The sequence below is a fragment of the Rhinolophus ferrumequinum genome, chromosome 24, assembly GCF_004115265.2.
Source record: "Rhinolophus ferrumequinum isolate MPI-CBG mRhiFer1 chromosome 24, mRhiFer1_v1.p, whole genome shotgun sequence".
Lineage (NCBI taxonomy): Eukaryota > Metazoa > Chordata > Mammalia > Chiroptera > Rhinolophidae > Rhinolophus > Rhinolophus ferrumequinum.
Window position 1 is genome coordinate 8198041 of NC_046307.1, and position 23888 is coordinate 8221928.

The 23888-nt window shown below is 35.4% G+C and overlaps 1 protein-coding gene across 2 annotated transcripts in view; it reads right to left on the reverse strand.

Moving 5' to 3' along the window:
• The window catches only part of FNIP1 (folliculin interacting protein 1), a 110530-nt gene that overhangs the window by 39718 nt on the left and 46924 nt on the right, over positions 1 to 23888 (reverse strand). Inside the window, exons 3-7 of one of the 2 annotated variants that reach the window (XM_033096377.1) lie at positions 17673 to 17807; positions 15045 to 15145; positions 14715 to 14789; positions 8813 to 8904; positions 918 to 1001 (exon numbers count right to left, since the gene is read on the reverse strand). In XM_033096377.1, coding sequence (XP_032952268.1) covers positions 918 to 1001; positions 8813 to 8904; positions 14715 to 14789; positions 15045 to 15145; positions 17673 to 17807 — 487 coding nt within the window. The remainder of the gene's footprint in view (positions 1 to 917; positions 1002 to 8812; positions 8905 to 14714; positions 14790 to 15044; positions 15146 to 17672; positions 17808 to 23888) is intronic. The other variant, XM_033096378.1, reaches the window with a different exon arrangement.

Genomic DNA, 23888 nt, shown 5'->3' on the forward strand with positions numbered 1-23888 from the left:
AATATACTATTAAATGAAAAAATAGAGCAAGCTACTGAACAGTAAGAATGACGTTGCTGGGGCTACGTGATGGGTATATGACAGTTCACACTACTCTTCTGCCAATGTCAATATATGTTTAAAAATTCTCCATAATAAAAATTTTAAGAAAATGGTTTCAAATAGTATTATCCCAATTTTGTTTAGAAAATAAATAAATAAGGAGGTTATTTCTGCCTGACAGATGGCTAACATATATTTTTTGCCTATTTTTCACATTTTCCAAATTTTCTGTAATAAATGTATATTGTTAATATCTCATATTTGTAAGGAAAATAAATATTAATTAAAACAAGAAGTTGGATACAACTTCCTGAATGCCGAAGCATAAACACACTCTATAATCATCAGTTTAACGATATAAACAAATATACTCATATATGTCTTTTATAGAGAAATTATAATGGTGCTTGTTCATCTAAATCTTAGCTCCAAGAGAAATCATTCTTATGGAATAGTATAGATCAGAAATTTTACAATAATAATAAGATATTGGTGAACTATGGTACATAAGCTACTCAGCCATGGAAACAAGATAGTGTCACATTAGAAATTCTAATTGGATTATAATAATATTCATACTAAAATTTAGTTTGAAATTGTAAAGTTAAAATTGTTATTACATAATGAGACAAGAAATGACAAACTTAAATTTCATGAAAATGTCAATTCCACTGAATAACTTTCTGGAAACTTCAAGAACATACTCAGCGGAAACAAATTAAGTTTGTGCACTTCCTAAGCACAAACTTCCTGGAGAGTTTCTTAACCACACTCTCCCCGACTGCACTGATTTACTCTCTTGTTTCCACAGCTTAACTACACATTCTAGCCGCTGGGGCACACCAACTAGTCTACCCACACAGCACATCGCAAACCTGCAAAGAAAGAGGCGCTCCTGATCAGGCGGAGCGGACCCTGTTCAGAGAATGCCCGCCTGGGGCTGCAGAACTGTGAAAGACCTACATGGCAAAAACGTAAAATACATGTGAAAGAGGGCTGTTAGAGAAGCAGCAGTGCGTCAGGAATAAAAGGTGAGCTAAGGCAGCACAAAAGCAGACCAACAGATATGGACAGAAACTTTTAAACTAAATAAGAATAATTCAAGCTGGCTTCCCTTTTTTGAAATGGCATGGTTTCCCTCTGGTCATAGCTTATGTCAAACATAAGAATTTAATGCCTATTTACTAATAAATTTGTATATAACAATAAAAATAAGCTTCCACTATACAAGGTAAAACTTATTTTGGGGCGGCTAGATGGCTCAGTTGGTTAAAGCATGAGCTCTCAGCAACGAGGTTGCTGGTTCAATTCCCACATGGGATAGTGGGCTGCGCCTTCTGCAACTAAGATTGAAAACAGTGCCTGGACTTGGAGCTGAGCTGCGCCCTCCACAACTAGATTGAAGGACAATGACTTGACTTGGAGCTGATGGGCCCTGGAGATACATATACACACTGTGCCCCAATATTTCCCAATTAAAAAAAAAATCATTTTAAATGTTCAATCCTTTCTAATCTAAAACAATGTTTTTAAAGATTAAAAAACACACACAGTAAAATTCGACATTTGCCAAATAAATTTATCTTTTAAAAAGTCACTTTTAAAATAATAGTATTCTCCTGCAACAGCAGTAAGGAGAAAACCACCTAAATGCCTGGCTGAGAAAACAGAACACAGCGTACAACGAAGAGCAAATACAGAAAAGGGATCTATTGACAAGTACAAAAATAGTTTTTTCTAACCTAGTGATAAGTTACAACGTAATGGAAGAAACCAAACTTCCTAGACCAGGGTCAGTCACTAAGGAAGCATGCCACCAACACAGCCTGTCGGGGCCAGACTCCTGGCTGTCCAAGAAAAGTGGCTACTACACACTTGACCAAGAGAAGATAACAGAGTCTAAAAGACCCAAAAAGGACAACATTAGAGCCTAGAAGCAAGCAGCTGGGTTACCTGTTAGTTACTCTTAATCAAGATGGCCTAAATAGCCACCTAGGAGGTTTACCTAGGATAAAAAAGGGAGCTTTCTGTTTAAAAAGTGACAAATGTATTTAAATTGCTAATAGATATTTTTCTATAACAAGACCTTCTATAATTAAAGTGCATATGCAGCAATCCTTTCATGTTTCATTGTTCAGTTCTTCTTTCAAAACGTATCTGCTCTCTTTAAACTCCTTCCCTACCTACCTCTTGCTTCCTCTCAGCATGTGACTTTGTCTCGTGTAATCCTATGTAAATGCCTATGTATATGTGTGCACACTCATAGAATTCACCAGATGGGAACTTTCCTTTTCCTACCAACCTATCCCCAAACTTAATCAAATTCTCATCCATCCTTGCCTCCTTCCTGCCTGAGCAGTAATAACAGGTAACATTATTCAGGCCTTACTGTGTGCTAGAGAATTATTCAGTGAAAAATCCTGAGACGTTCCTCACTCTCTCCCTTCCAAAGCTAATTCTTCTAAGTCAGCTAAGACCTTCAAAAATCTCCCTTTGCCAAGTATTACCTCTATCTCTAACTTCATCCTGTTTATAACCTCCTTTTCCATTAACATTTAAACAGCCAAAACTATTCTAACCTTCTGACCATGTACGTATCTAATCCTATAGTTCAGCATTTCTTACAATGTGGTTCCCAATACCCGGGGAGTCCCTGCAGCCTTTTCACAGGGTGCCTGTGAGGACCTTCCCTTTCCAACTACATATCTGTGAAACTGGATTTTTCTTAATACACTTCAACCAAAACAACATATCACAAGAGACTAAATACAGAAGCAGGTATGAGAATCTAGCCATCTCCTAGTAAGCCAGACATTTAGGAGATTTACAAAAGTGTAAAACAATGCCAGTCTTCTAACTCAATTATTTTTGTCTTGGAAAATAGTTATTTCAAAACATTTTATTTACATTAACATGAAAGGGGTTATTAGTGTGAATTTTTAATGAATTACTACATGAATATTTTTCAATTTTGTTTTAGTTTCTAATACAGTATGTATCAACAAATGTAACCCATATAAACAAAAGTTCTCTGTGGTCCTCCATAATTTCTAAGTGTTTAAAGGGGTCCTAAGACCAAAAAATTTGAGAACCACTGCTTCATCTTGGGAAAAAAGACTAACTTCTGATCTCTCCTCAACTCTGCTTATATTCTCCCCACTGAAACTGTATGCGCAGGCCACCAAAAGCGTTCCTGTTGCTTAATGCAGCCCAACATTACATTTTGAACTTTTCCCCTTCAGTTTCCATTAATACGTTAAGCTTTCTTTCCTCAGTCTCCTTTCTGTGCTTCTCTTCCCCTTCTCCTTCCTTAACCGCCAGCATTCCCCAGGGTTCCATCCTCAACAACCTTTCCTTCCCATTCTTTACATTTCCTAAATCATCTCTTTCATTCTTGCTTTCCATTATCATTTCTATGCTAATGATCTCAAATCCATGGTAGATACAGCTATCTGACAAAGACCTGTGTTCTCCCTTCCTTAATATCAAGTAGTCTCTGGGAAGCATCCGCTCAGCTAGGGACAGTAGTTCTCAAATCTCCTTATAGATAGGTGAATCTACCAATGGAATGGAACAGAAGTAACATGGGTCACTTTCTGGCTGTACTGGGTATGAAGGGGACACGCCCTCTCCAGACCTAGTCCCCTCTCACTGGGGTGGTGCAGTGGAGCTCGGCTTAGAGTCCACATGTGGAAGAAGGCAGAACTCCCAGGAAGGAAAAGAGACTGGAGGAAAACTGCTTACCAATGAGGAATACCCTTCTGAATATTACATGAGTAAAAGAAACCTCTATTGTTTTAAAATTATTATACGTTCATTAGTTTTATGTTACAGCAGCTACTACTACAATATACCTATCTATCTAATTAATATAATGGATATCTCCACTTGGCTATCCCTCCAGTACTTCCAATCCAACATGCCTAAACCTAAAATCATCAATTCCCTATCTGTTTCTCATAGTGAATGGCACCAATATTCACGCAATTATACAACCAGATGACACAGTACCACCCTTGATTCCTCATTTTCCTCACTTCTTCATTTACCAACTCCTACCCAGTCTATTTTCCTAAATGAACTTCTCAATGACTCTTTATCTTTACTAACACAATCTTACTTTAGGTCCCTATTACCCGTCACTTGGATTATCACAAACAGCCTTCTAATACAAGTCTTTCTTCAATCCCACCGGCTTACTTGAATCCATTCCCACTGCAATTAAGATATTCTTTTGCAGAAATAAATCTGAACTGAGTATTTTTCTATATAGGCGTACCTTGTTTTATAGCATTTCGCAGATATTGCGCTTTACACAAATCGAAGGTTTGTGGAAGCCCTGCATTAAACAAATCTAGCGGTGTGATCTTTCCAACAGGAGTTGCTCACTTCGTTTCTGTGTCATATTTTGGTAATTCTCACAGTATTTCAAACTTTTTCATTATTATATTTGTTATGGTGATCTGTGATCAGTGACCTTTGGATTTACTATTGTAACTGTTTGGGGGTGCCATGAACCACTCCCATATAAGACAACAAACAACTGATAAATGTTGTTTATGTTCTGACCAATCCACCAACTAGCTGTTCCCCAATCTCACTCCCTCTTCCCGAGCCTCCCTATTCCCTGAGACACAACAATATTGAAATTAGGTCAGTTAATAACCCTGCAGTGACCTCTAAGTGTTCAAGTGAAATGAAGAGTAGCACATCTCTCACTTTAAATCAAAAGTTAGACATGATTAAGTTTAGTGAGGAAGGCATGTTAAAAGCCAAGACAGGCTAAAACCTAAGCCTCTTGCACCAAACAGTTAGCCAAGATGTGAAGGCAAAGGAAAAGTTCTGGAAGGAAATTAAAAGTGCTACTCCAGTGAACAAATGAATGATAAGAAAGAGAAACAGACTTATTGCTCATATGGAGAAAGTTTTGGGGGTCTGGATAGAAGATCAAACCAGCCACAAGATTCCCTTAAGCCAAAGCCTAACCCAGAACAAGGCACTAACTCTCTTCACTTCTACTGAAGGGTAAGAGGTGAGGAAGCTGCAGATGAAAAGTTGAAAGCAGAGGCTGGTTCATAAGATTTAAAAAAAGAAGCCATCTCCATAACAAAATTGCAAGGTGAAGCGGCAAGTGCTAATGTGGAAGCTGCAGCAAGTTATCCAGGTCTAGCTAAGATAAGTAATGAAGGCAGCTACAATAAACAACAGATTTTCAATGTAGACAAAACAGCCTTTCATTGGAAGAGATGTCATCTAGGACTTTCATAGCTAGAGAGAGGAGAAGTCATTGCCTGGCTTCAAAGGACAGGCTGACTTTCTTGTTAGAAGCTGATGTAGCTGGTAACTAAGTTGAAGCCAATGTTCATTTGTCATTGCAAAAATCCTCAGGCCCGTAAGAATTACGCTAAATCTACTCTGTCTATGCTCTATAAATGGAACAACAAAGCACAATGACAACGTATCTGATTATGACATGGTTTACTGAATGTTTAAGCCCTCTTTTGAGACCTGCTCAGAAAAATATTCCTTTCAAACTGTTACTGCTCACTGACAATGCAGATGGGCACCCAGGAGCTCTGATGGAGATATACAAAATTAATGTTGTTTTCACGTCTGCTAACACAGCACCCATTCTGAAGCCCAAGGAGTAATTTCAACTTTCAAGTCTTATTATTTAAGAAATACATTTCATAATGCCACAGATAGTAATTCCTCTGATGGACCTGGACAAAGTAAACTGAAAACCTTCTGGAAAGGATTCACTATTGTAAATGCCATTGAGAACATTCATGATTCATGGGAAAAGGTCAAAATATCAACATTAACAGTAGTTTCGAAGAAGTTGATTCCAACCTTAATGAGTGACTTTGAAAGATAGCAAGAAAACTAGAACTAGAAGTGGAGCCTGAAGATGTGACTGAATTGCTACAATCTCACGATAAAACCTTAACGGATGAAGAGTTGCTTTTTATTGCTTCCTATGGAACAAAGTGGTTTCTTGAGATGTAATCTACTCCTGAAGATGCTGCCAAGATTGTTGAAATGACAACAAAGGATTTAGAATATTATATAAACTTAGTGAATAAAGCAGCAGAAGGGTTTGTGAGGAACGATTCCAATTTTGAAAGAAGTTCTACTGTGGCTAAAATGCTATCAAATAGAACTGCATGCTAAAGAGAAATCATTGGTGAAAGGAAGAGGCAATCAATGCAGAAAACATCACTGCTGTCTTATTTTAATAAATTGCCTCAGCCAGGCCAGCCTTCAGCAACCACCACCCCAATCAGTCAGCACCATCAAGGCCAGACCCTCCACCAGCAAAAAGATTATGACTCACTGAAGGCTCAGATGATGGTTAGCATTTTTTTTTTTAACAACAACGCATTTTTAAATTAAGGTATGTACATTGGGGTTTTTTAAGACATAATGCTATTGCACATGTAACAGACTACACTATAACTTTTATATGCACTAGGAAACCAAAAAATTCATGTTATTCGCTGTATTGAGATATTCGCTGTACTGTGGTGGTCTGGAAACACATTGGAAATATCTCTAAGGTATGCGTGTATTCTGAAAACTCCTCTGGGTCGCCTTAAGAATGCCCCGCAAAGGTCTCCAGCTGTAAGGACTGTAACTGACAAAGCACCCCAGCCGCTATATTCTGAAATCCATTGCCCAAGTTCACACATCCTATAGGCTGCTCCCAGCCACTGACTGAACACAGCATATACATACAGTAAGGCAGGCCCATTTTGGCAAGAAGTGAGTCTCTCCTGACAACCAACTTTGACTCGAAGCCTTGTCAATGGCCTTACCCAAACCTGCCTTGGACTGTATGGCAGGCTGGACACTTCCATTCAACCTTCTATTCCTCACTTTGACTTGAGGTCAGACTTGCATCACAATCTGAGGGATCTCTCGACCTTTCCCAGTTCCCTCATCTTCTCAAACGGAGTCATTTCCCCTAATAAAATCATTGCATATTTAACCCTGTGTTGGCACCTGATAAAAAAACAGATGGAGGACCCAAACTAACATACCTTCGCTGGTACCCAATGCTCAAAGCCTAGGGCTAAATTCCTCAGTATGGCCCATAGGGACCTTTGTCATATGGCTCTTGCTCACTTCTTTCTTTTCACTTTCCTTACTCCTATTCTGTGCTCCACCCACCTGATTTATTCACATTCTTTCCATGCTCTAACGTCTCTTGCGCTTAGGTCTGCGCACGTTATTGCTTTTTCCAAGAATATTTCTTTCCCCAAAAGTCAAGCTAATCCTTCAAGCTCACCTCACTTCAAGGAAGCCTTCCCTGACTCTCCAAAATTGAATTAAGTGACCCTCCTCAGTTCTATCACGCCATACTCTTAATTCTGTCCAAGAATTAACTACAGCAGATTATAATGGTTCGATTATACTTGTCTGACTCCCACTAACTATAAATCCGTTGAGGTTGAAACTGAGTCTGGTTCACCTCAAGGCCTAGCAGAGTGCTTAGCATTTGACAGGTGCTTGGTAAGTATTTGTTGATTAATTGGAAATTTAAAGAAAACAAGAAACAGTACTCAAATATTCGTGATTCACAATAAGAATGTGCAAGTAAAAGCCGTTCATTATGTAAAGTCCATACTTTATTAAATAATTTCCTATTCTATATTAAAACAGAGAACATGAGTAAATCTAATATCTACAGTATAATTTGCCTTTATAAGTGATAATGAATTTGTATAATTAAAATAAATAGCTTTTAATAAGCCCCTTAAGCTTTGAAAAGTATCAAATTATAAAGAAAAAAGATTTGGTTATTTCCTTGTCACATTTTTACTTTGCTAAAACCAATGAAATAATTAATCAAGTGAGATAAGAAAAAACAGAACTCATATTTTTCTACAAAATACACACAATTTCTAAAGTACATGCCTGACACTGTAACTAGCCCACAGTGGGTGCTTAATTAATGGTTGCTCATTTGAATGAACATGAATTATAAAAAGTAATAGAATGTTATACTGTTCAAGTTGGAAGAAAAATCTATTTTCTACTAATACATATAATATTATACATACTTATTAAAATTACAAATAAAAATTCTCACTAAACAGGGAATGAGAGAAATATTTATCCTATTCTAACTGCAGTCTACTCTCTAACATATTACAGTTCTTCATGCAGTAGAAATATGGTCAGCAGCAACTAGTTCCACTTTCTTGGATAAAACAAACGACCATAAATTTTACAAACAGTATGTCACTTTCAAATGTTGAACTTAAATAACAACAACAATCAACTAACCAAATACTAAATAAGTTGTTATTCTAATAAACCTGCTAAGGAACATAAAATTTGAGTATCTGCTCATCTGAATTAGAGATCACTAAAATGAGCACAATTTTAAAATAACTTTTATTGTTACGGAATAGAGGAGGGGAAAAGTATAATACCAGTCTTCCTCAGCTGAAATATTCAAGAGAGCTACTCAGGGCTTTTTATATCAATAATAGTACCTTTCAAAGATGCATCAAAGTTAAAAAAAGTTAGATTTCAGCAGTTCTTTTTTTCAGATACAAAATAAATATTATGCTCAAAAATATGAAAATCATGTTTTTCAAATAATACAAATGTTATACACACTTGCAATTTAAATGACTTCCAATTCTAGCATTTGAAACTCTTTGGTCTTATAAAAGATGTACATTACTAAGAAAGAACTGCAAATCTTTGTCATACTGTTAACATTTTTAAAAATTATAAAACCCAAGGAACCATTTACCTATATTTCCAAGTAGTCCATTAATAACTGTGTTACTATCAGCCTTTAACGTACTGTTGTCCTGATTGATGAATTCAAGACTGTCTTGCAGCCTAAGGGGGAGAAGAAAGAAATAAATTCCAAATTCATTTTATGCTCTTAATGGCAATTCCTTGTATATCCCAATGAAATTTTAAGTGCATAACAATTTTTTAAGTTTTCGTTTTCTCTATTAGTACTATAAACTAATAATTAAGATCAGCGGTTGGCAAACTATAGCCTAAGGGCTAAAATCCAGCCTGCTGCCTGTTTTTTGTAAATAAAGTTTTACTGGAAGACAGCCACACCCAGTCATTTGTGTATCATGTGTGGCTGCTTTAATGCTACAATCGCAGAACTGAAAAACTGTAACATACTGTCTGGCCCACAAAGCCAGAAATATTTACTAGCTGGACCCTTACAGAAAAAAATCACTGACCCTGATTTAAACTACAAAGTTTCCCCTCAATTTTGGACCTGAAAATATCTCCTAAACTTCTTTCAGAAAACAAGAAAGAAAAAAAAGAATCAACAAAATTATCAAACAAGTATATTTATTCTGCACATTATAAATGGTCTATATTACTTTTTAGTAAATTCTTCAAAGTAACAAAAATAAAATTGTGTGTTTAGTGCAAAGTATCCTTCCTTGACACTTTTAAGAACTATCAATTCGAACTACAAAAAGATGAAGAAACTGAGGGGATTAGAGCTAAAATCAGTCATTCCAATGTAGGACTTATAATTTCTACTTTAGTATTAAATTCTTAAAAACTAGTGCTTTGGCATAAATATATTTTAAGCGTCAATGACACTATAAAAAACATCTCTCCCTTTCCTTTCTACAAGTTAAAAAAGAGCTACAGGTATTAGAACTTTAGCTAATAAAACCTCTCAGAAGTCTTTTTAGAGCATTTACAATTAATAGAGGCTCTTCAGAATGTCTCTAGTTCGGAGTCAGCTCCTTGCTATCTCTTGCTGCTTTTGACTTTGGATACCCCATGTATGCTGGCTAGCCAAGTTTCTGATTTGGCACCTACAGAATCCCTCCCTGGGGTTCACTACCACCTCATGCTAGGTCGAGTTCTTCATTTACTTGGTTCTGGCATAGAGCCCATTATCCTGACATCAGGGCAGCTTCACTATTCTAATCTTGGCAATAGCAACTTGTAAGGTCTCTGTGCCCCACCATATGGCTGACCTAGGCCATTCCTAATTGCGGGTTAATTCTGCAGGGAATCTAAAAACTGAAGAGGTACAACCTACGGATGCCAACTCAGCATGGCACAGCAAATTGGAAAATCAGCCTGTCAACTTAACATGGAAATGCATTCAACATTTTACTTCCAGATATAGCTTCTAGCAAATTAGAGGAAGAGAAACCACATTTCCTGTTCTATAACTAAAAACAAGACCCAACAATATGCTGCCTACAAGAGACTCACTTCAACTTTAATGATACACATAGGCAACATGAAGGGACAGAAAAAGATACTCCATGCAAGTGGAAACCAAAAGAGAGCCAGGGAAGCAATATTTATCAGATAAATTAGACTTTAAACCAAAAACGGTAACAAGAGACAATAACGGTCATACAATGATAAGGAGAGTAATTCATCAGGAAGATATAGCAATCATAAATATACATGCACCCAACATCAGAGCACCTAACCATTCTAAAGAAATACTACTATATCTGAAGGAAGAAATACACAACAACTTAATAGTAGAGGACCTCAATACCTTACTTTCAACAAGATAGATCATCCAGACATAAAACCAACAAAGAAACATAGAACTTGAATCATACTTTAGACTAAATGGTACTAACGAATATATACAGAACATTTCATCCAACAGCAAGAAAACCCAGTCTTCTCAAGCACACACGAAACATTCTCCAAAACAGATCACACGATAAGTCACAAAACAAGTCTTGGCAAATTTAAGAAGACTTAAATCATACCAAGTATCTTTTCTGTCCACAATATGAAATTAGAAATCAACAATAGGAGGAAAGCTGGAAAATTCACAAATATATGGAAATTAAACAACATGCTTCTGAACAACCGATGGGTCAAAGAAGAAATTTAAAAAAAAAAAAAAAATCAAGAAATATCTCAAAACAAATGAAACTGAAGCACAGCATACCAAAACCTACAGGATGCTGCAAAAGCAGTTAGTTCTAGGAGGGAAGTTTATAGAAACAAATACCTACATTAAGGAACAAGAAAAATCTCAAACAAACCACCTCACGTTATACCTCAAGGAACTACAAAAAGAACAAATTAAGCCCAAAGTTAGCAGAATGCAGTAAGTCCTCACTTAACATTGTCAATAAGCTCTGTAACGTTAAGTGAAATGATATATAATGAAACCAATTTTACCACAGACTAATTGATATAAACAGGAGTTAGGTTTCTACAGCATCTCACAATGTTATAACGAAATGACATTAAACAAAACGACATTGAGAACATATTGTAACAAAATCCAGAGGGGAAATAAATAAAATAGAAACTAGAAAAATAATAGAAAAGACCAATAAAACTAAGAGCTGGTTTTCTGAAGAGATACACAAAATTGACAAACCTTTAGCTAGACTAACTCAGAAAAATAGAAAGAGGACTCGTATCAATAAAATCAGAAATGAAAGAGAAGACATTACAACTGATACCCCAGAAATAAAACAAAAAAATGATGAGAGACTACTATGAACAATTATATGCCAACAAACTGGATAACCCAGAAGAAATGGATAAAGTCCTGGAATGTACACTCTATCCAGACTCAGTCATTTAGAAATAAAAAATCGGAACAGACCAATAACGAGTAAGGAGATTGAACTGGTAATCAAAAACCTCCCAACATAGAAAAGCTCAGGACCAGATGGTTTCACTGGTAAATTCTAACAAACATTTAAAGAAGAATTAACTACAATCCTTCTCAAACTCTTCTCAAAACCAAAGAGGAGAAAACACTCCCTACACTCCGAAAGCCACATAAGGATAACACAAGGAAAGAAAATTACAGATCAATATCCCTGATGAATATAGATACAAAAATTCTCAACAAAATATTAGCAAACTGAATTCACAGCACACTAAAGGATCATTCAACATGATCAAGTGGAATTTATCCCTGGGATACAAGGATAGTTCAATAAATGCAAAGTATAAAAGGGATACACCATATTAATAGAATGAAAAGTAAAAATCATATCATTATCTCAATACAGAAAAAGTATTTGACAAAAATCCTGTCATGCAAAAAAAAAAAAAAAATCCTCAACAAAGAGAGTATAGAAGGAATATACCTCAATATAATGAAGGCTGTATGAGACAAACCTAAAGCCAACATCATATTCAATGGTGAAAGGTTGAAAGATATTTTTTTTGTCTTACAATCATGAACAAGACAAGGATGCCCATTCTCACCATTTCTATTCAACATAATACTAAAAGTACTAGCCAGAACAATCAGGCAAGAAAAAGAAATAAAAAGCATCCAAAGAGAAAAAATAAAAGTAAAGCTGTCTATGTTTGTAGATGATATGCTCTTATATGGAAAAAATCCTAAAGTCTCCACCAAAAGACTGCAAAAACTAAAGAACAAATTCAGTAAAGTTACAGGGTACAAAAATTAACATATAGAAAATAGTTGTATTTCTATACACAAACAACAAAACATTTGGGGGGAAAAAAGAAAACACTCCTGTTCACAATAACATCAAAAATAATACAATATTTAGGAATAGTTTAATGAAGGAGGTAAAAAAAGATTTGTATACTGAGAACTACAAGCCTTTGATGAAAGAAATTGGAGAAGACACAAAATAATGGAAAAATACCCCATGTTCATGAATCGGAATAAATATTGTTAAAATGTTCATTTAACCCCAAGACATCTATCAATTAAATGTAACTTCTGTCAAAATTTCAATGGCATTTTTCACAGAAATAGAAAAACAATCTTAAAATTTTATGGAGCCACAAAAGATCCCAAATAGCCAAAGCAATCTTGAGAAGAAGAGCAAAGCCACAGGTATCATATGTCCTAATTTCAAATTACACTACAAAGCTATAGTAATCAAAACAGCATGATACTGGCATAAAAATAGACACACAGATCAATAAAATAGAATCAAGAGCCAAGAAACACCTCCACCACATATATGGTCAACTAATATTTGATGAAGGAGCCAAGAATATCCAATAGGGGAAGGATAGTCTTTGCAATGAATGGTGCTAAGAACACTAGATAATCGTATGTAGAAGAATGAATTGGAATCCTCTCTTATACCATTCACAAAAATGAATACAAAATGGATTAAAGACTTAAACATAAGATCCAAAACCATAAAACTCCTAGAAGAAACTATAAGGAAAATGCTCCTTGACACAGGATTTGGCAGCAATTTCCTGGATATAGCACCAAAAGCACAGCAACAAAATCAAAAACAAAGAACTGGAATTACATCACTAAAAATCTTCTGTACAGCAAAACAGTCAGTCAGCAAAATGAATAGGCAACTATGGAATGGGAGAAAAACTTGCAAATCATAAGGGGTTAATATCCAAAATATATGAGAACTCATACAAATTAATAGCAAAAAAACCAAGCAACCCAATTAAAAAATGAATAGTTCATCTCAGTATTCAGGGGAACTGAATAGACAGTTTTCCAAAGAAGATATACAAATAGCCAAAAGGTACATGAAAAGGTGCTCAAAATCACTAATGATCAGGAAAATGCAAATCAAACCACAATAAAACATCAATTCACTCCTGTTAGAATGGCTAGACAAGAGATGAAAAGCGTTGGTGAGGATGTGCAGAAAAGGGAACCCTTGTACACTGTTGATGGGAATATAAACTGTTGTAGCCACTATGGAAAACAGTATGGAGATTCCTGAAAAACTTAAAAATATAACTACCACATGATCCAGCAATGCCACTTCTAGGTATATATGCAAAGAAATTGAAATGAGGACCTCATAGAGATACCTGCACTCTCATGTTCATTGCAGCATTATTGACAATAGCCAATATGGAGAGACAAACAGTCTGTCAATGGTTGAATGAATAAAAAGATGTTATTCTCTCTCTCTCTCTCTTTTTCTCTCTCTCTCTCTCTCTCTCTCACACACACACACACACACACACACACAGGAGGAGAGGGAGAGGGAGAGGGAGAGGGAGAGGGAGAGGGAGAGGGAGAGGGAGAGGGAGAGGGAAAGACATGTTATGCAGCCATGAGAAAGGAGGAAATCCTGTCATTTTCGACAACTTGAATGAACCTTAAGGGCATTATGCTAAGTGAAATAAGTCAGACAGAGAAAGACAAATAATGTATGATATCACTTATATGTGGAATCTAACAAAGCCGAACTCAGAAAAATAAAGAGTGGTGGTTACCAGGGGCTCAAGGAAAGGGAAATAGGGAGCTAATGGTCATAGGGTGCAAACTTCACTTTTAAGTTACTGAGTTCTGGGGATCTAAGGTACAGCATGCAGATTATATCTAATAATACTGCACTATATACCTGAAAGTTGCTGAGAGAGTAAATATTAAATGTCCTTACCACAAAAAAGAAATGGTAATTATGTGATAGGATGGAGATGTTAATTAATGCTATGGTGGTAACCATTTTGCAATATATCAATGTATCAAGTCAACATGTAAACTTTAAACCTACACAATGTTATATGTCTATTATAGCTCCATAAAGCTGGGGGTGGGAATCTGGCTTCCATAAACTTTCAAACTGAAGTGATCGGGAAAATCATCTGAACTTAATTAAGCTCCTATCCTGAGAGCAGTCTGTTAGTTTTCAGACTCTGCACATCTTAATTCATTTCTCCCTATGTCCATAACCACTTACGTATTGAGACTCCCACAGATGCTACTGCCAGTCCGTGCAGTAAAAACTTTGCTGAGCATAAGCTGTGGTGGAGAACTATGAAGAAAAAGAGAGAGACGGAGAGAGGTCAAAAATAAAATACAAGAATCTTTTCAATTTATTATAAATAAAAATGTGTAAGTCACAGAGATTTCACTGCAGAGTTACAACAGCCATGAAGCAGCATTAAATCCACAGAACATCATAAACGGAGTAATCTGACATGCTCAATCTGAGTGAAGGCTATATGAAATTCTCTTATCTGCAAATATTCTAAATGGATTCATTAAGAAAAATCAGAAAATCCCCTACCGGATTTGATGAATTTTTAAGGTGGATCCTTTGTAGCTCATTGCTACTGAGCCAAACATCATCTCTCCAAGCATATTGGCATCAGAAGAGCACCGAGAACCCTAAACAATAGCCACAACATTAATAAAATTGCAGAATTTAAAACCTTATGATTTTCAAATACTAATTTTTATTAAAAATTCTTTTGCTGTAGTTATTCTACATAAGAGTTTAACTGATTCTATATGGTATACACTGTTCTGCAGTTTGATTCTCTTCATTTCACAGTGTCTTACAGATCTAACCATATTGTTACACATGGATACACCTTTTAAAAACCACACAGCATTTCGACTGTATGAAAACAGCACACTTTTTATCAAGCCAGTTTCCCTTACTAATGGGTACTTAGGTCACTTCCAGGTTTTTGCTATTAAAAATAAGGATTATTAACCAAATCTTATGCATATGCAATGTTTCTCCAGGACAGATAACAAGAAGTAGAATTCACTGAACTTGAATTTTTACTACTCCTATTGTGCAAAAAATTCTTGTCTATTTTTTTTAAGGACTTATTTGAAACATTAGAATGACTTACTTTCAAAAAACTCTGATCAAAAACTTATTCCTTTCCATTATTCTTTAATTGTCCTCATAGCAATCAGAAAAAAGCTAAAAATTGAACTCATCCATTTGCTTATTATTTAGATACTGTGGCAAACATCACTAATTATCTACCAAATATCTTATTCCTTAGTTTTTGAAGTCCTATTTGTTTCAGGGCAGCAATGTGCCCAACTGAAAATAAAATGCATTTCAGAGCCTCCTTTGTAAATAGGAAATTTAGGGTTGGTTTCTACATTCAAAAGGTTAAACTAATGGCTAGAGTAACAGCTTTCAGAACTATCCATTTATATGCATTCAATACAGGCCTGGTCAATGAGATATAAATGGAAGTCAATGGCGATGGAGACGCCATATCTGACCACAAGGCAACAAGACACATTCATTCTATGTACAAAGATAAGGGAGCCTTGGTCTCTGAGGCCATCTTGAAGCCCATATATCATACCTAGATGGCTTACCTCCAGACTTCTTGTCAGGTGAGGAAAAGAATCCCTAATTTGCTTAAATCACTGTTTTAAAGGGTGTCCCAATGCAATTCCTAACAGATAACAATTATATAACAATACAATTGATGAGGAAGATGACCCAAAGCATTTACAGACTTTACTACAAATAGAAAAAAATCCTAAGAAAAAACATAAAAATTAGTGTTTACATTTTATGAGACCATACAGTTTGCTATTAAAGATTTTCTTTAATACCAGCCAAATATTTATCATGAATGTCACTGACATGTTATATATTTTAATGTGACAGTCTACAATGAAGGTCATAATTAAGGAAGTGCTATCATTTTTAATGCTTTTTTTTAAAAAAAAGGCCCTTATTTGAAAGGCTAATTCTTTGCAAGTACTCATTGATGGAAGCTAATAATCTATAATAATCTGCCTAAATAAAAAATAATATTCTAGTTACCTGAATCACATTTTATCAAGTGTAGTAAACTATATACTACAGTAATTGAATGCCTTCTTGCTAGAAAAACAGATTTCCAGGACTATACTAAACCTATCAGAATACCTGGGCGTGTAACCTGGAAATCTGTACCTTAAAAAAAGAAAATCTCTAGGGATTTTGATGCAAAATGAGATTACAGTCACTCACTGATTCAGGGTTTCTAAAAATCTGGATCCATTTGCTAATATTCATTTTTAATTACATATTATTAGGAAGAAAGGCAAGTTTGCACAATTGATCAAATTAGCAAATGTCTAACTGGCATGACTATGAAGAAGTTACATAGCACAGCACCGTCAGGACTTCTTAGGTATCATGCTGAAGGTGGGGGAGAAATGGAGGAGCCAGGCAGTGCCTCCTAATAATATTTGCATTTTAACAACTTCAGAATTCTTTCACATATACCGTCACATTGATATGGTATAAGGCCCAATTTCCATCCAAACACAATTACCTAATTACAAATAATTTAAAAGCCTATGATTCCATTTTGGTACTGATAAATATGAAATACTTGTGACAAAGTCACATCAGATGTATGAAATCAAATACCGATCTTATGTAAAATATAACAAGTTTATAGAGCATTTCCTCTGTAGTTGCTGATTTGTTTAATTCTGTATTTTAAAAGAAGTTACTTTTAAAAAAATTACTTTTAAAAAATAAAAACGCACATTTCTAATTGTGTATACTTCCTGTCATACTTCAATTTCATACTATAGCCGAACTGTATAATTGTTTTATATTTATCTTCATATTTCAATAATTTAAAAGGATGTAAAGTAAGAAATTATTCAGGTAGCTCAAAAATCTGAATTGGGAAATAAAAGGTAGAGAAAATACCCCTGCTACTTATGCTCATAGTTCTTTGTACTTCCCCTATCTTACAATGTATCAAAGTTCATAAACTTGTTTAATTATCTGCCTCCCCAGTTACCATGTAAATTCCAGGATGGTAAAAACTAGTCCATGTTACATCCCGTCCCTTCCATAGTGTATACATGTTGTAGATACTCAAACACGTGTTTGAATGAATGAATAAATAAATGACATCAGTGATCTTACCTGGTACTTTGGACACTGGTCTTTCACATCAGAAGATGAGGTCATAGAACTATCTAAAGAGGAAGAGCTGTCTCCTCCAGGTTTCAGTTGGCAGCATTTCCCAAAGACTTTAACTTGAGCATCACTACAGAGTTTCTGAAATAGAGATATTATCCTCATTCATATTTTAACTGATTTTTTAGCCACACACAAATGTAACTGTAGTATAAAAAGCTTTGGAAAAACCAAAGATAAAAATCATTCAAAAAATATAACCTGAACACAATGACTATTTGCATTTTACTATATTCTCTCCAATACTGTTTACTACTTTTTGTCTCACAATTATAATAATATCTGTGGAGTTTGTATTGTCCTTTTCTCAGCAACATTCTTAAATTACGGAGATTTTTCTATATTACTATGGTCTACACAATATTCATTACTAGTGACAATAATACACTGCAGCAGTTTTCAAATTATTTGGTAGCAAAACCCCTTTTATGCTCTTAAAAATTATTGAGGACCCTAAAGACCCTTTGTTTATGTGAGTTTTATCTATCAATATTTTCCTGTATTAGAAATTAAAACGAAGAAATTTAAAAATACTTATTAATTCATTTAAACATAACAATATACCCACTACAAGTAAACATAAGTAACATATTTTTATGGGAAAAAACTTGGGAGAGATGTAGGGGTGGAAGGAAAAATGCAAATGACTTATATTTTACTATGTACATACATGTAAATTTAATCTTTTCAAATGAGAAGGTATTGACCAGTTAAATTTTTAATAAGAGTTAATCTTAGGATCAGAAGGTTGTGCAGTCTAGTACGGAAGAAGAACATATTTCTAGTTCTTTTTCTTTATTCCTCTTGTTCTCTGTCCCCTCCCCAACAGGTTCTAGAGCTCTCACTGCTCACAGCTACCAAAGTTGCAATGCACCCAAGTCTGTGATACCCCAGAAGTGCTTTGTCACAGTTACCAGTATGTCCACTCTTCCATAAAACAGGCCTCAAGTAGGTTTTCAGAAGAAATCTGATAGAAATCACAATTTTGGGGATACTAATTGTTTTACAGTTGCCCCCATCACCAAAGTCGCTGTGAAAGAGAGCACCTGGTAATTCCAAATCCCCTCCAACTAAAAATGTAAAGAGAGAGCATGGTAAAGTAAAAAGAACAAGGGCTTAAAAACTAAATATGACTGAATTTAAATCCTGGCTCCTTGGGCAAGTTACTTGACTTCTCTAACGCTTATCTGTTTAATGGGAAGAAAAACCCTACCTACAGTGTTTCCCCTAAAATAAGATCTAGCCGGACAATCAGCTTTAGTGCATCTTTTGGAGCAAAAATTAATATAAGACCCGGTCTTATTTTCCTATAATATAAGACCGGGTCTTATATTAATTTTTGCTCCAAAAGCTGCATTAGAGCTGATTGTCCGGCTAGGTCTTATTTTTGGGGAAACATGGTAATGGGTAGGTTGTATGGAACACTTAAGGGGTGTGTGTGTGTCTCATTATATACCTACATATAAATAAATATATAAAGTGCTCAACACAGTGTCTAGAACTAACATCCTTACGGATTAGCAGCTGTAAATAGTGTTAGAAAAAAGTTAAAGTAGGGGGCTAACATAATTGAACGCCTATTTGGGAGTCAGGAACTTCACTAGATATTTCCATTTATATTATTTCACTTAAACACTCACTGAAAATATTGGTATTTTCAGTGTTGATGTTCTTGGCCACATCTTAATAACTTTACTACTTACTGGTCAGCAACAAAACGTGAGGCCTTTAAAGTATATTTTCTATAATACTCGGTGTGGTAGATATTATAACCCAATTTTACTGATGAGAAACCTGAAGCCCAGAGAAGTTAAGTAACTTCACCAAGGATACAACAGCTAGTAAGTATGTTATAGAACACACTTCGAGTCAAAATCCCGCTGGCCTGATATATCCACTACTGCAACCACCATTTTCTCTGTTAACAAAAGTATCTGAGTACTGTATGTACCAAGCACTAGGAGACAGAAGTGAGTAGAACAGACACAGTTCTTTTCCTCATGGAACTAACAATCTAACAGGGTAAAGAGTCATTTAACAAATAACTCGACAAATACATATAATGAAATATATAATGTCAGACAATCAAGTTCATGAACTCATCCTAGAACAGGTGCTACATACCTCATTGCTGAATATCACTATAGTCACCTTCGAAGTCCTCCCCTTGGGAAGCTATGCACTGACACCAGCGCCTAGTCCATCCTTCAAAGCAATTTTGGAACTCTTTTTCTGGAATGGCCATCAGAGCTGTCGTATTACCCTGGATGTCCTGAATGTCATCAAAATGTCTTCCTTTCAGTATTTCCTTTATCTTTGAGTAAAGAATCATTGGGGGCCAGATCAGGTGAGTAGGGAGGGTGTTCCAATACACTTATTTGTTTACTGGTTAAAACTCCCTCACAGACAGTGCTGTGTGAGCTGGTGCATTGTCGTGATGTAAGAGCCATGAATTGTTGGCGAAAAGTTGAGGTCATCTAACTTTTTCACACAGCCTTTTCAGCACTTCCAAATAGTAAACTTGGTTAACTGTCCAGTTGGTAAAAATTCATAATGAATAATCCCTCTGATATCAAAAAAGTTAGCAACATCGTTACAACAAGTTCGCGGAACTTAATCGTCGGAGCTCGTATATTTCAAATACGATTAAGGATAGCCACTCTGCTAACTCATAGGCACTCACTATCTGGTCAGGTACTGTTCTGTATATATTGTACTCTTTTATTCCTAACAACTGTATGAGGTAGGTATTATTCCCATTTTACAGATGAGAGGTTAAGAAACAATAATGTTTAAGTGAATTGCCCAAGAGAGGACTTAATTTAGTCTCGGCAGATCAAGGAGGTGACATTTAAGCTGGGATTACAAAAAAAGCATAGGAGTTGAGGTGAAAGAGGGAGAGGGAGAAAAGACATTCCAGGCCGAAGAAACGATGTATGTCCAATCTCTGAAACAAGAAGCAATATACTAGAGGGAGGAAAGAAATATATAAGGTCTGACAATTACGTTCGCAAACTTATCACCGTGCGCTTACATTGGCAGCACAAACAGCTCAGTAAGGCTGTGTTCGTGTCGACACGTTGGGGTGGCTTGCTGAGTGGCATTCATTATTGTTATTGTGTGTTTTTGTGCGCAGTCACAAGAATGAGCTTGAATTAGAGCAACGAACAAACTTGGCAAGAGTGGAAGTGAAATGAGAGACATGTTAGTCCACGTTTATGGGGATAATGCCATGAAGAAAATGGCGGTGTACAAATGGATTAAATGGTTTTCTGAGGGGAGAGAATGCGTCACTGATGAAGAGTGGTCAGGGCGGCCAGTAACAAGCAACACTGACAAAAATATTGCAAAAATTCGTCGAATTGTGTGTCAAAATCATCAGCTAACTGTGAGAAGCATAGCAGACCAAGTAAACATCGATAGAGAAACAGGAAAATCTTAACTGAAAATCGTGGCATGAGAAAGGCGTGTGCAAAAATGGTCCCAAAGGAGCTGTTCCATCACAACAATGCACCAGCTCACACAGCACTGTCTGTGAGGGAGTTTTTAGCCAGTAAATAAATAACTGTATTGGAAACCCTCCCTACTCACCTGACCTGGCCCCCAATGACTTCTTTCTTTACCCGAAGATAAAGGAAATATTGAAAGAAAGATATTTTGATGACATTCATGTCTACGGCCTGAACGCGCCCGATCTCGTCTGATGACATTCAGGACATCAAGGGTAATACGACGACAGCTCTGATGGCCATTCCAGAAAGACTTCCAAAATTGCTTTGAAGGGTGGACTAGACGCTGGTCGGTGCATAGCTTTCCAAGGGGAGTACTTCGAAGGTGACCGTAGTGATATTCAGCAATGACGTATGCAGCACTTTTTCTAGGAGGAGTTCGCGAACTTAACTTTCATACCTCGTATAAGCATAATAATACTTTTCGTTCTCTCTTACAGGAAAGGTAAGTAATTCAGTTCTGTCCTTGCTTTATTTTCCATTAATGTCCTGGAGAAACTGTCCATCTATTTTTACAAATCTTCCTCATTCTTTTTTTTTAAAGTACAGTTGCATAATACTCTGGTGTGTAAATACACTGTTCCTTATTTAACCAGGCATTTGTTAATGACATTGCAGGTGGAACTACTGGGTCAAAACATAAATACATATAAGTTTAAAAGATATTGCCTATTACCCTCCATGGAAATTTACATTTCACTCACTTTAACAGTAAAGTCTTGCTTGTCATTCTAAGTTTGGGTTATTGCCACTCTAAAAGAACTAAAATCACAGGAGAGTTTTAATTTTCATTTCCTTTATTATGAATGAGAGTAACAATCTTTTTAAATATGTAATGGTCCTTTATATGTGTACTCTCTGCTCTTGTCCTTCACCCAATTTTCTACTAAGTGGTCTTCCTGTCTTGATTTCTAGGAACTAGAAAGATTTGTCACCTAGTTTTAGATTGTGAATTGTCTTCCCAGGGTATAATTTGTCTTTGAACTTGCCTTATGGTGGTGTTTTCTTTTTTGTTTATTTTTGCTTTATCTTGTTTACCACACAATTTTTTTTTTAATTTGGTTGTCAAATTTATCAGTCTTTTACTTTATGGCCTCTGGGTTTTAATTTGTAGCTAGAACTTCTCAACTACACAGATATATATATAGGAAGTCACTCTTACTTTTTTTGTAATGGTATAGTTTTATTTTTTACATTTAAATGTTTGACACTTGAGCTATGAATCCAAATTTACCTTTCTTCTAAAGAGCCATCTAATTGTCTCGATACATCATTTATTAATCTTTACCTTATTGATTTAAAATGACGCCTTTATCAAATACTAAATTCCTACATGTATTTGGATCTAGTTCTGATCCTGTATTTCGATCTATTGGTCTATCTATTTTTGTGACAATAACATACTGTTTTAATGATGGAGACTTTACTGTATATTTTCAAATTTGGTAAGGCTAGGTCATCCCCACTGCCCTTTTTTTTCTTTTTTCCAAACATTATTGCAAATTTTTTTCCATTTGAACTTTAGCATATGCTATCTGGTTCCAGACACTACACCCCACCAAATAAATAAATGCAGTTGGGATTTTTATTGAGATACCGGGAGCAACAGTCTACAAAATAATTTAAAAAGAATGGAAAACTTTATGACATGAGTATTATCCAAGACTATATTTTGCCTCTCCATTTGCTCAAGTAAGATTTTATGTACTTCAGGAGACTTTTAAAAGTTCTAAACATATAGGTTTTGTTAAGTTTCTGCACATGTACTTTTAAAAACTGTTATTTAAAATGGAGTCTTGGCTTCCTTTATATCTTCTAATTGGAAGCTATTTGTATTATGTTGAGCTTATTGATTTGTGTATATTAACTTTTATACAGCTCCAATTTCCTAATCAAATCTTATGTTCCAAATCTCATATCAGAATTAAGCCTCAACTATTAACATTTGTACAATACTTCAGAGTGAACAAACCCTCACACACTGTAAGTTGTATTCACCTTTCCAAAGTTATGTGATTTTTCTGATGTATAACTTCACTGGGAACTCACGAAATAGCATTGCGTTATCATTAAAACATAAACAACGTCTAGAATAATGATAGTATCATGTGATCAAACCACACTGGATCCATTTGGCTACATCAGTGTTCAAAGAAACCACATCTCAATAATTTTTACATTTCAGCTATAAGATAATAAGGTCTGAGGATTGAATGTAAAAAAATAATAAATTTTTACAAACAAGTTAAGTTCTTTTATTAAAATCATTGAATGTATTCAATTTAATCAGGTTTTAAAGTTCAACAGTCATTTTTCATAGAATATAACAGAGTTACAAAATATATGTTCTGAGAAAGCTATACATTGATTAATAAATTTTATTTCATTATTATGAGACAATATTTAGGCATGCAAAGTACTTTAATTTCTAAAATAAAGCATTTATGTAATTCACTAATCATAGAATTTAAAATGTAATAAAGTACACAGCTCCTTCATTTCCTCCCAAACTCATTAAATATACTCTAGATACACAGTATTTGCTTTGTGTGGAAATACAGAAATGTTCTGCTTATCCTACAAGGTGATGTCATGTTCTTCACACAGAATTCCTTGGTTCGACTGAATCCAGAAATGAATCAGTATTCCATTG